The sequence below is a fragment of the Festucalex cinctus genome, chromosome 2 (genome assembly GCF_051991245.1).
Source record: "Festucalex cinctus isolate MCC-2025b chromosome 2, RoL_Fcin_1.0, whole genome shotgun sequence".
Taxonomy (NCBI): Eukaryota; Metazoa; Chordata; class Actinopteri; order Syngnathiformes; family Syngnathidae; genus Festucalex; species Festucalex cinctus.
In genome coordinates this window covers 16,609,239-16,622,682 of record NC_135412.1, presented here as the reverse complement: position 1 = coordinate 16,622,682, position 13,444 = coordinate 16,609,239, and the positions used below count along the sequence as shown (strand labels likewise).

At 39.8% G+C, this 13,444-nt stretch overlaps 1 protein-coding gene across 4 annotated transcripts in view; it reads right to left on the bottom strand.

Moving 5' to 3' along the window:
• The window catches only part of magixb (MAGI family member, X-linked b), a 76,852-nt gene that overhangs the window by 30,342 nt on the left and 33,066 nt on the right, over positions 1-13,444 (bottom strand). For all 4 annotated transcript variants that reach the window (XM_077513347.1, XM_077513346.1, XM_077513348.1 and 1 more), the window contains exons 4-6: positions 7,270-7,389; positions 4,127-4,300; positions 223-385 (exon numbers count right to left, since the gene is read on the bottom strand). In XM_077513347.1, the coding sequence (XP_077369473.1) occupies positions 223-385; positions 4,127-4,300; positions 7,270-7,389 (457 nt within the window). The remainder of the gene's footprint in view (positions 1-222; positions 386-4,126; positions 4,301-7,269; positions 7,390-13,444) is intronic.

Genomic DNA, 13,444 nt, shown 5'->3' with positions numbered 1-13,444 from the left:
AAAAATATCTTTTAGTGATTTTTTTTATTTGTCAAAATGTACTACTGGTATCGGCAGTTGGTATCGGTATCGATGAGTACTGAGGGTCTGAGTATCGGTATCGGTATGAAAAAAAGTGGTATCGAACATCCCTAATGATATATATATTGATTATTCCCAATATAGTTGACTTGATCTGCTTTTTTTTTTTTTTTGCTGACAAGAGCACATGAAACGACTGACTCGAAGTAGTGACACTCCCCCGGGTCGCTGAAGGCCTGTTCCCAGTCGTCCGCCATCACGCCTCTCCCCCTGGCTACGGCCCTGCTGTCCACAAAGCCGTTTTCCAGGACGCAAGCTACCCCGCCGCTGGACGCCCGGTGTCCCGTCGGTGAGCGATGTCCTCCTGTAGGAAGGAAGATGTTACAAAAAATAAAAAATAAATAAATAGGAGGTGAAAAGTGACGTGTCATGAAACGCATGCAGCGCATGCCATAAGGACAGCAGTGCCCTGATGCTGGCATTTCCGCAGAGGAGAAAAACACCCGAGGTCAGCATTTCTTTCAGGAAGCAGCGTGTGTGACCGTGCCTATGTACCACACATAGGAGAATAGACATTTTTTTTCTTCCTCCTAATTGTCCTTGAAGACTTCCTTCAGCCGTGCGCTCCATGGTGGATGTAAGTGATGTTGGTCATAGGTCAGCACTGGCCGGCTGTCCTTACAGTACTACACCCAGTCCAAAAGATGACTCAGCACAAGCCAGAGGAGATGACTCCTTTCATCTTGGACCACGCCCAAATTAACACTTTCATGCATAAGTGTGGTGGACATACATCCAAAAGTGCTTTTCTGCTTGGTGTCAAAGTTAAGGATCAGTCACTACAGCAGATGACATCATCCCACACACCGCACTGCTCAAACATGCCCAGCCTCCCCTAAAATGGTTTGTAATGCATTTAAAAACGTATTAAAAACGGTTAAAGTGAATCAAAGAATTAAATAGTTGGAGCCTCATGATTAATGCATTGCGGCTGCTTCTGATGTGTGTGATGTGACCACTGGGGGGCAGTATAATACAGTCATCCAGACACAAACCAAGAAGACTTTCACAACTACTTTGACTCAGCAAACTGCAATAATAAGTCATTTTTCACAGAGGATTACAGAATATGCCTGTCAGTATTCTTACTTTGTCTGTCTGCATGTGTTGATGCACCAAATGTGTTTTTATATTTGTTGCTTAAAGGGTTAAAACACTGCCAACAACATTGATGCTATTCGTCCACCCGTCTATTTTGTGCATGTTATTGTTATTCTGTATATACTAGTATTTTCATGGAAATAATGACAATAAAGAGAAGGGATTGTAAGTTAAGTTAAGATGGAATTTTGCTGGGGGGAAAAATATGCTGACAAAAAAATGAAGAAAATCTGCTAATTTCTTCAAGAGTTTCCAGCTATATGAGAAGACAAAATCCATTTGGCAAGAATTTTTTATTTATTTATTTTTTTTGTAGTAAAAATGGCTGACCAGTGGGTGGCAGTGTTTGGGACAAGATGATGTGCTGTAATAGTATCCACTGTTGTGACTCATACACAATATTAACAATATTGACATCTGGGAAAATATAAATAAAAAATGAAGAGACCACTAGAAAATGATCAGTTGATGCCAACAACGAGAAATCTTCATTTTGAAATGCTCAGAAAGTGAAAAGTTTGTCAGTTTCTGTAAAGGTCTAACTACAAATGATTGTGAAAAGCACGGCAAGCAGCTTTAGTCACAAAGTCCATCTTCAGGAAAAGCTTGAAAAGGCCTGAAAACACTTGGAAAGGGTTTCAAAGAATAAACAATCATCCCCATCTCATAAGGGATATAACACCATCAAGAAAATGACCGCCCTACACTGATTTGCAGAACTCACCCTATCAGCCGTCAAATGTACAATAAACATACAAATTTAAGAGCCAGCAATAAATTCCGGAGACATAACAACATTAGCCAATCTGCTTCCTTTTTTAGATGACCTTTCATTTTCTTTTCCCTCACTCTCCTTTATGGAAGTGCAGGACTTATCCGATTAGCGTCGTGCTGCCTTGCCCTAAGGGCAGCCTGACCTTGCCGTGGAGCCAGTCCAGCAATTGATGAAGCCGCAAGCCCACCGAGAGTTTAGCGCATGCTAATCGCACTCTTGATTGATTCATTTCAAATGCACGCTGGGAACTGCGGCGACGGGTCACGCTCTGCAATTGAGCTTGCCAATTTTAGCGGGGTTCAACTTTTAAAGGGTGGTTACTTAATAAAACGGGCAGCAGCAACGAAAGAAGGCATCAAAGATGTGTAAAATCGCAATGCAACATGCTCAATAACTATATAAATAAACTTGAGTTGAGTAACAAAAATTTAAAAAATTTCAATCAAATACATCATACTCAACAAAGATGATTATTAAATGCGTGTACAGATTGCTTCTAGTCAAGGTTATTTTAGTTAAAACTAAAACTAACGAAAAAACAAATTAAAATTCAATTTTGTTATTTCGTTAACGAAATAAAATAAAAACAAAAATGATTTTTCAAAACAACGAAAACTAACTGAAACTTCTATAATTATAGCACAAATGTCCTTGGTTTTAGTCTTTGTGTCATGGTTCGGTTCTCAGCCTGTTGTGCTTGTGTATGTGTGTGTGTTCCAGTGCCTGCAACGAGGGGGGCGTTCCCCAGCTCCGCACCTGCAGCACATTGACAATCAAGGCTTTAAAAGGACTCCGAGGAACACAGCACGTCGTCGGATTATTATTTGCTCATCTTCGTGTCCAAGTGTTCTCCGCGTTTCCCTGTTGGTAAAGTTTTTTGAATCTGCCGTCGTCTTTAGTTTACTTGTATTCACGTGTGTATTTCCGCGTCGCCTTTTGTTGTTATACTCGTGTTGATTGATTCCGTGTACATTTCGTGTCGTCCTTGCCGGGTGCAAGTGATTTATATTTTTCTAGTCCTTGCTGTTAGCAAGTGTTTTTTGTTACGTTAGTTCTCCTTGCCGTTTGCAAGCGATTTTGGTTATGTTAGTTTTCCTTGCAGTTGCAAGCGCTTTATGTTACATTCGTGTTCCCTGCCTTTTGCGGGAGTTTTGTGTTTCCCAATTCTTCCTTGCCTTTTGCAAGTGTCTTTTGTTACTGCCGTGTCCCTCGCCTGTGTGCAGGGGCACCGCTGAAGATTTCGTTGTCTTGCCTGCGCGCAAGCTTTGTGCTTTCGGTTTTTCAAAAAGAATAAATCGAGGAAGTTTTCCTCCTCCGAGCCTGCAGTTTTGGGATCTATTCTTTATTGACTCAGCTGAGTCATTACACTTTGATCATTAATTTAATGCATGAGCCTTTGGGATGATTTTAAATATGATTTTAAGTAGATTTATTTTGATATTAAGCAGAATGACATTTGAAAGTGTGTCACACAGAAGTGACGTCATCTTGCAGCAGCCAATAGAAAAGCACCTTCAGATGATGTTGCTCCCATGGTGTTTTTTTAAATATTGCGCACAATACACACTTTTTAAAAAACTAAAACTAATACTAAAACTAAGCATTTATTAATTAAATAACTAAAACTAATAAAAACTAACCAAACCACCATGGAAATTCATTAAAACTAACTACATTTAAAAAATAAAACTCAAAATGAAATAAAAACTAGCTAAAATGGAAAATACCCAAACTATGATATTTCTGCTACTAGTCCAACCAGCCAACCAATCAGAAGACAGAATAATGCTGATGCTCTTGTGGGCCAATTTAAAGGGATACTTATTTTTTTAACAAGTGTTTTCTGGGTTTGGTCATGTGACATTCACAAGCTGAGCTGTGATTGGTTATCTGAGCCCTTGTGATGTCATTTTCAGTCGACAGCAAGTTGCAAAATGTGTTTTTAAAGGTACTAATAGTACATTAAAAATAAAAATGCATTTATTATCGGCAGAATATTAACGTTTGACTGCCAAAACTCGCTAAATAAGTAAAGTATCCCTTTAAAAACTGTCCCAATGCTAACACATGGGCCATTTAGAAGGCATGTGACACAATTGAGGTTGTAAATGTAAGTCAGACGTCCCACCACTGATTTGCACAGCGGCGCGACGCCTTGCTGCTACTTGCCCGGCAGGCCCAAGTCATCGTCGCCGCGCTCGGTTTGGGCCGCGGCCTTCTCCAGGTTGCTGAGCGACTTGCTGCGCGTGCGGAACTTCCTGAGCAGGTTGCGGTGTTCCTGGTAGGTGATGGGGGGGCTGTCGGTGCTGACGTGAACGGGCCGAGGCGTGCCGTAGTAATTCCCTGAGGCAAACAAGTGGGAGGAGTCATTGGCAACCACTGAAAAGAAATTTCAATAGTCATATTTTCCTGAAGTTACAATCCAGAGATGGTGAACTCAAGTCACATGACTTGACTCAAGTCAGCCCTAAATCAACAATTTTAGGACTTATCCATTCTATTTCTGAAGAGTTTTAACACGAAGACACTGATACTTGTATTTTAGCCCATGCATTTTGTGTTAGCATTAAGCTAGCAGACTTTTGTCAGACAAAAATTTTGATGGTTGGTTAAATATTTAGTTTTACTACCAACAACCGGGCACTTCTGTTAATCGTCAAAACCCGTCGATGGCGACGCCCAACCCTCGGCGAGTGCACAGTGACCAGTGGAAAAATGCACAACTAAGCACGTTCACATCCTCTCATTCCGTTTATTTTTGTGAGGCCTTGCGTCATAAAATGTTAGCCAGTTAGCCAAAAATGTGGAAGCACTGCGAAAGGTCGGCATCGTCATTGACGGGAATTGGCGATTGACGGAATTGCCCACCTCTGGCAAATACTTGGCCTCATTTTTGAGGAATTGTTCTCGGAAGTACTCTGACGCCATCGCAAATATTTGCTAGCATCAGCTCGGCTGATCGACGGCTCATATGGCTTGAAAAAACTCTTAAGTCCCTTGTAAGTCAAGGTGCCACTGTACTGTAATAGACAATACAAATGAATTGCCCCTTGTGGGATCAATAAAGTTATCTGAATACAGAGACTGTTTTTGGAACCATAAACCAAAGTGATTGTGAATGTTAATCAGTACTATCTAACTTAATAACTAACTAATGTAAGTACAGCTATTGATTGTAAAGTGGCTAATCAATGACATTATAGATGCTATGAGTCTCATAGAGCGTTCTCACAATCAATTTCATCGTTCAATCATCGTTTCAGCTTGTGAATAAAAAGTCCTCTTTGAGTGCAATCTCTCAACATTACAGAGTGACAACTCGGCTTGACTGCTTAGTGCTTAAGCTCGAGCACGCGTGTCACTTTCACATGTGAGGCAGGTAAGGCACACATAGTTTATTGCTCCCATTAAATGCTCATAAATTATGGATGCTAATACATGAGGAGGTTTTAACCAGACGCAGCACGCTTAGCCGAAGTAAATGTGAAACCAGCAGGGCGTCCAATGGACATTAAAATGCAATTTCTCGCTTATAACACAATAATAAGATGAATGGCTCTTTTTCCTTTCTGTCAGGAGAGTGAAAAAAAAGCAGTCACCTGATTTTAATAAACTAAACTGGAGCTGATTAGCCTATTGTAGTATAAATAAACAACGCATTGTTTGGACATTCTCTATTTCACGGGCTCAGTACCTCCCATTTGTCACACTAAGATTAACAATCTTTTTCCCATATGTGATATTATTGGTGATTTCTGTGGAAAAGTATGTGATCAACGTATGTGGATCAATATCTTTCTGTCATCGTTTAGGGTTAGTTTGGGTTTTGTTTGATTTATTATTTTCTTAGTTTCAGTTATGATTTGTGTTTTGAGTTGTTGTCCTTGTGTGCCCCCCTAGTCTTGTCAAGCATTGTCATGTCCACCTGTGTTTGCCTGCCCTTCCTCATGTGTCAACAAATCAGCACCCTCTGCCACTTGTGTCTTGCCCAGCTGTGTCTAATTGCATCAATTAGTGTATGTGTGTGTGTATTTAGTCTTTTGTCTCCCCTCTGTCCGCGGTGATTCATTGTTGTTTTCCCCCGTCATGCTGCCGGTTCTCTGCCTTGTTGTTTCCCCGTCTTGCATTGCTTGCCTTTTGGAAGTTTTTTTTGTTTGGTTTAATTAAATTCCCTTTTTACGTCACCTCTGCCTCCTCACCCTGCTTCTCTGCATTTGGATCCACAACCAAAACGAAAACCTGACACTTTCATTACCAATCACAAAAAAAAAACGATCACATGCAGCACATACACAGTAAATTCTGTAGAGTAAATTTGACTCCGTTTTAGAGCAATATTTACATTTGGAAGAGAGTAAAATAAAGAATTAAAAAGAAAATAAAAGTCGCTCAAGGGTTGAGAAATGAACTCACGACCGTCAGTTTGGGAGACTGGCACACTACCACCTGAGCTATGCCCCTCCTACTGTTTGCTAGCATCCAAGAGGAGACAAAAATGACGTTTTTGGTCTCTTGGAGTTACGAAGATTCCAGATGACACGAGTGATCTACTAACACGCACCAGGAGCTGTGTGGCTCAGGGAGTAGATGGGCTGTCAAACCCCTAACCCCCAAGCTGAAGGTTGTGAGTTTGTTCCTCAACCTTTGAGTGACTTTTATTATTTTTTTCAACTCTTTATTTTACTCACTTGTAAGTGTAAATATGACTCTAAAACTGAGTCTATTTGGTTCCACTCTAAATATTAGGGGTGTGAATTGCCTAGTACCTGACGATTCGATTCGTATCACGATTCACAGGTCACGATTCGATTCGATACCGATTAATCCCGATACGAATTTATAAGTCGATTGTTGCGATTTTTTTTCATTCAAATTTAGAAAATATTAATCAGTAAGCTTGTAGAGTGTAAGATTTATATGAAAATGTATTATTTATTTATCTGAAATTTCAGTCTTATAGAGGTTGTAATCTGTTTCATGTTTGAACAGCATTAAAATAAAATATTAAGGCTTAATGTTCCGTTCATATAACATTCTTCCATGCTCAAGGTGTGAATCCTTAAAAAAAATAAAAAAAATAAAAAAAATAAATAAAAATCGATTCTGCCGATTATTGAATCGATTCGAGAATCGCGCGATGTAGTATCGCGATATATCGCCGAATAGATTTTTTTTAACACCCCTACTAAATAGAGTCAAATTTACTCTTCAAATTTGCTTAGAATGTTTTTTTTGTAAATATTATTCATCAATTAATCAAAAAATAATTGACATGATGCGTGTCACTGTGCAATAAAGTGGCTGCGCTCTACCTTTAAATTTGCCGCTCTCCAGCAGCGCTCCCGACTCCTCCAGGGAAAAAAACTCCTCAATGGAGACAAAGTTGTAATCTGTCCCGGCGATCTCTCCCACTCGAGGCGGTCTGGTCGTACCTGGGAAAGCAAGGCAACATGAAATATGAAGTCGTACATCAAAGCAAGCAGGCTGCAATTGCTGTAAGCTCTTAAGTGGATGATGTGCTAATTAATCAAGGCAGCGTGCTTTTATCAGGATTTCATGCATTTTTGCAGAGTCACCGAGCTCACTGTTTAAGCTAAATAGCAATTCAGCAAGCTATAAATAGTTCCAACACCAGGTCTTAGTCAGTCCTGTGCTGTCTTACAATTTGCTTACATTTGAAACACACGTCAACTCTCTTCTGCTGAAAGTAAACGCAGACGCTGCTCAAACAAATCCTCATCAACACATTCTGATGAACTGCTTCTCACTCTCATCCCCAGAATGTTGGGATGTACTATCTAGATCAGCTTCACAAACTGGCCTCCGCAAGCGAGATGCCACGTAAAGCATATAGCATGCCGTCATTTGCTTTGTCACCAGTGCTCACTGCAGTTGCCATTGTGAACAACACTACTAATTATTCCTCCTCTCTTTAATCACGCAGACGTATTCATATTCACCATCTATGATAAAACAGTCATTGACAAGACTACAGCCAATCGTTGTTCTCTGCATGTTCACCATGCATACCACCACCCGCAACCTCTGTTCAAGCAGTCTCATTAACCTCTTCATTCCGAAAGTTCAAACCACTTTTGCTTGATTTTTCTGACTAAAACAACTGGAACACTATGCAACCAATAACAAATCTCAACCTCAATAATCCCAATATATTCATTTAAAAATTTACTCAGGGATACCGTACACAATTGCTGCACCTGTTTTTAATCTGTTTTGAACTTTTTTATTCACCATGTGCTTGCTATGATGTAATGTAATTGTAAACAACTCCAGTGAACTCCTGCTATAACGGGGATAATGACCACAAATAGCAGAAATCTGCCAATAATTGAAGCTCATTATAACTTTCATAAAAAAATACTGTATCATAAATTGGTCTCATCTGGACAAGATGAGCAGAAGGGGAAAAAAAAACTCAAGAGATGATGGTAATTCTGTCTATCGCCTCTAGGAGCACCACGTCTGTTTGGCGAATTTTGTGAAAAACCTCTTTCATCAATCTTTAAATGAAGGGCCACGTGCCTACATTCAGAATTTTGTGATTGGTTAATTTAATGTAGGATTAATACTTTTATTCAAACACACACGCAATTCACTCTGGACTTGGCAAATGAGAAAATGCAAGTAATAATTGAGCATACTAGCTTGAATGTGTGAATGTGAAATCAAGCCAGACTATTCTCCCACCAAGATGCACCAGTTGTAAATTTCATTAATAGCAAAGTGGCGCACTTACATTGATTACTTGAATCTTTTGCTTGCGTCAATGGAGAAATGGAAAGGAAGTGATGAAGATTGCTTCCAGAAACACAAAAACTTTAGACCACATTTGTCAAGGTCCGGTCCTCGAGGGCCTGAGTCCTTCATGTTTTTGAGGTTTCTCCACTCCAACGCTCCTGATTCAATGATCAGGGTAAATGTCAGGCCCCTGCAGAGCTTAGACAGCGAATCAGTTTTATTGGTTGCGGCTCGACATGTGGGTAACAGGACTGACATAATCATGACAGTACTAAGCATAACCCTTGCTTGACCCAAGTCATGACAGAGCTTACTGATGAGCTTAAATATGAATCAGCTGTGTTGAATGTGGGAAACCTCAAAAACATTCAGGAGTCAGGCCCTCGAGGACCGGACTTTGACACCACTGCTTAAGATGAAAAGAAGAAAAAATTGAATAATAAGAACAAGGAAAGGAGAAATGATGGCATTATATACACTATTTAAAAAAAAAAAAAAAAAAAAAGGGACTACAAGTAAGCGGAGAATCAGGTTAAAATTTATCTATAATAAAAATAAGAAATACAAAAATAAAATAAAAAAGCAAAATCAGAGGGGTTTGTGTGAGAAAAAGGGAAGGATTAAAAAAATATATATACTATGTTCCTTACCTGGATGAATAAAAAGGTTAGATAGTAAAATAAATAAATAAATAAATAAATAAATAAATAAATAAATACATACATAAATAAAGGCTAAGGCAATGGATCAAAATGGACTCTTTTTTTTTGTTTGTTTGTTTGTTTTTAAATCATTAATCTTGTTGTCACGAGTCCCATGGAGAGCACAGTCATCAACAAACAGCAACTTTTGTGCTGTTCGGGCTCCCGGTGATGCAAGCAATTCATTTAAGAGAGGCCTTTTGATTCGGCCGGATCAATAGTAATTGAATTAAATATTAATGAGGCGCTGCGAAAGTCTTTCTATTGCCATGGTAAAGATGGAGCGCTTGGATGATCAATGATCTGTCATCACAATTGATTCTCGTTGACCTTGGCCTGAAAAGGAGCAAGGAAACAACAGCAACACATCATGACAAGTCCACTGAGCTAAGGCGCTAAAACAAACTGTTTATAGTGCCAGTTTATATCTGGCAGGAGGACAAATCTACTAAAAAAATAAAAAATAAATAAAAGCTGTTTCCCTTTACAGCTGCACCTGCTGCACACTTTTTCTGACCTCCAGAATAGTCACTCGTCTCCCAAGACAAAATTCCCCTCAGCCTGTCCCCTTCGTTCTCCCACGGGAGCACGTTTGACGGTGGCGCCCGACACACAGGCAGCCAATAAACGTGATTAATGCGCCGCTGTCCTGGCAGTATCTCACCATACGGGAAGGGAGAACTTGGCAACACTCAAACGCGCACACACACACTGCTTGGTGGACGCGCACCGGACACGCAAGCATTTGCCATCATCATCATCATCCATCGGACCACTCCTACTGAAGCTATATTTGTGTGCTAGCAAGAGCTGTTGCACATGATGTCAAATAAATTCCCAGTTCTGACTGCAAAATTTATTTGTAAGGATTTTTACAGAATTAAAAATAATAATAATAATAATAATGGACCATTTTTCACCACATTTTCATCACATTCACACAAAACAAAACAAAAAAAACAAAAAAAAGAAAACAAAAAGAAAACGTACAGATACAAATGGCTGTACTAATTTGTACTCATAGAATAGGTACAGTTGGGCTTGAAAGTTTACATACCCTTGAGGTATATACAAAATACTCATTTGTGCCACTGCCCACAAATAAGTATAACGTGCATACAAATTAGGGATGCTTGATACTAGGGGTGTTAAAAAAAATCGATTCGGCGATATATCGCGATACTACATCGCGCGATTCTCGAATCGATTCAATAATAAAAAAAATCGATTTTTAATTTTTTTTTTATTTTTTTTTTTTTTTATTTTTATTTTTTTTTTAAGAGCTCAGAATTGTTCATTCGGTAGTCTTACCGATTCAACGTCTTATCATCATTGCCTTTTTTTGTGTGTGTGTGTGTGTGTGTGTGAATCGATTTTTAAACTTCCATTTTTAATGGAAAAATATTCAACAAAACGTCTGACTTCGGGTTAGGATTCACACCTTAAGCATGGAAGAATGTTATATGAACGGAACATTAAGCCTTAATATTTTATTTTAATGCTGTTCAAACATGAAACAGATTACAACCTCTATAAGACTGAAATTTCAGATAAATAAATAATACATTTTCATATAAATCTTACACTCTACAAGCTTACTGATTAGTATTTTCTAAATTTGAATGAAAAAAAATCGCAACAATCGACTTATAAATTCGTATCGGGATTAATCGGTATCAAATCGAATCGTGACCTGTGAATCGTGATACGAATCGAATCGTCAGGTACTAGGCAATTCACACCCCTACTTGATACCATTTCTTTTTTTTTCTTTTTTTCAGACCGACCACCTCTGATCCCAAGTACCTGAACACCACTAGTTTTTGATACAAATTTCACCCCCAAAAAACAATGGGAAACAATTTTAAATAATATATCCCAATATAGCATTTTTCCTTAAAATTAAGTGAAATTAATGGCAATTTTCTATTGTTTTTTGTTCGCAATTGTTCATGAAATATTTTGTGTAGAACACACAATTTAATTATTTTTAACACACAAATAAATAGAATGAAAGAAGAACAAGTCCCAATCAAAATATGTATATTGTACATTTTAATGGGCATCTGTCAGACATGTATGCCTATAGTTGCTGATTACAAAACGGCCACGGTCGCAAGTACCGACGTCTTGAAACAAGGTCGGGTATCAGCCCGATACGATACCTGGTACTCGTGCACCCTTAATACAAAGAGAGAGAGAAAGCTGTGTGAGGAAATGTGCAACACACGACGTCCGCTATCTCCATCTGCCCCTGCCCTCGGGCTTATTAACACTCTTCCTGATCCACCTGCTGATAACTGTAGCTAATTATCAGGTTTACATTCTGGCTTGTCTTCCGCAGTGTATCAAGGTTGTTTTCTGCTCTTCGGAGCCAACGTCCATATGTGCTTGCTCCCACCACCAAACGGCAAACAAATTAACCCTTACTCTTTTCATGCACACAAAGAATTTCTCATATTGACAAAATTTTAGTTTGACACCTCATCAAATGCCAGCGCGATAAATGACATTTTGTGGATTTTTATTGCTGTCAAGTGTCAAAATGGTTCAAATTTGAGCCAAATAGTCTGTAAGGGTTAAAATCCAACAACAAATCCCCATGACGACATCTGACATGTGAATAATTCCGCAGCTCCCCTCCAGACAAACACGACGTCTCCGGTTGATACGGTGCAAGTCTGCCACTCATTATCTATGCGCCCTCCCAAGAGATATATTTGGAATGTCAGTTCTGAAAGGGAGGGTTGCTTTCAGGATGGATTATTGACATCTTCTCCGTCCCCTGACCGTCCCTGTGGATGCTACGTGCCGATCCTCGGGGACAGGAGCGAGATAGAGATTGATGAGGTAATTACACAAAAGTCCGTATCAACCGGCAGACGAAGCTGTCCGTCAAGATCATCGCACACAAACAGCTAATGACGAGCGCCACAGTTGAAAAGGCTACAGACGATCTCTTTCTCTCTCTCTCTCTCTCTCTCACTCTCTCTCTCTCTCTCGCTCCCATAACGACACAGCCAGCATACGAAAATAACGAATGATGATGATTCGTATCTGTGACTGTAATTAGAAAAGTCTTTTACGACGGAGAAGCGAGCCACCCAGGGCCTCGAGACGGTCGGTCTAGGGCGCACACGTACGAATCGGAGTGATGTGGAGGCAAACATTCAGGAGGATGCTTTGAGGTCGCAGACGGAAATTGACAGTAAAGGAGATTCACAACATCACGTCTGCATCCGTCCATATAAGCACATTCGGTCACAGACCCTCAAATCAAGACAAGTAATGTCTTTCCTTGATACGAGCGAGCCTACTTTTCAGACATAAGTTGTCATGCCGATAATATTTTTACTCGAACGCAACTCACTTCACAATAAGTGGATATTACAATGGTGTATTTAAAACAACTGTGCCCCCAAAAAATGTCCCTGTTAGCTGAAAGCGATACAACACTAATCAGTTTCCAGTAATGGATTAAGCATTGTGTACAAAGGATAAAAGTGCAAATATCTCTGGCATCTTATTTCCTGAAATTTCTTTTAAACCGATTAAGTATCAGAATTCAAACGTACCGTGGGAAACGGCATTCGTGATGACGTATCCCGTGCGCAACCGGAAGCCGTCTTCACTCATTTCAATGGGAATTTGCTGACGTAATGGGCACGAACAAGACGTCTTCAATTCCAAATACTGCGCCAATTCTTTCAGAGTAATTAATGTCCTCAACACGTACAGTTTCATGTCATTCCGTGTGGTGGCGGGGCAGTGGGTGGGGGGGGGTGCGCTCCTAATGTAGGCTAAAGCGTGCTTAGCACACGACATGTAGCTGAGTCTAGCAGAGTACAAGTCACCCGGATGTTTACCGTCCACTCACCCGCGGCTGGATCTGCTGGTTTTATCCAGCTTTCGGTTGGAAACAAATCTTTGGTGTGTCCTCCGTGGTTGTACTGCTTTTGAAGAAGTGCTTCTTTGCTGTAAGGTGTAATTCCACCTTTGATGATGCCGTGGGACGTGATAATTCCTC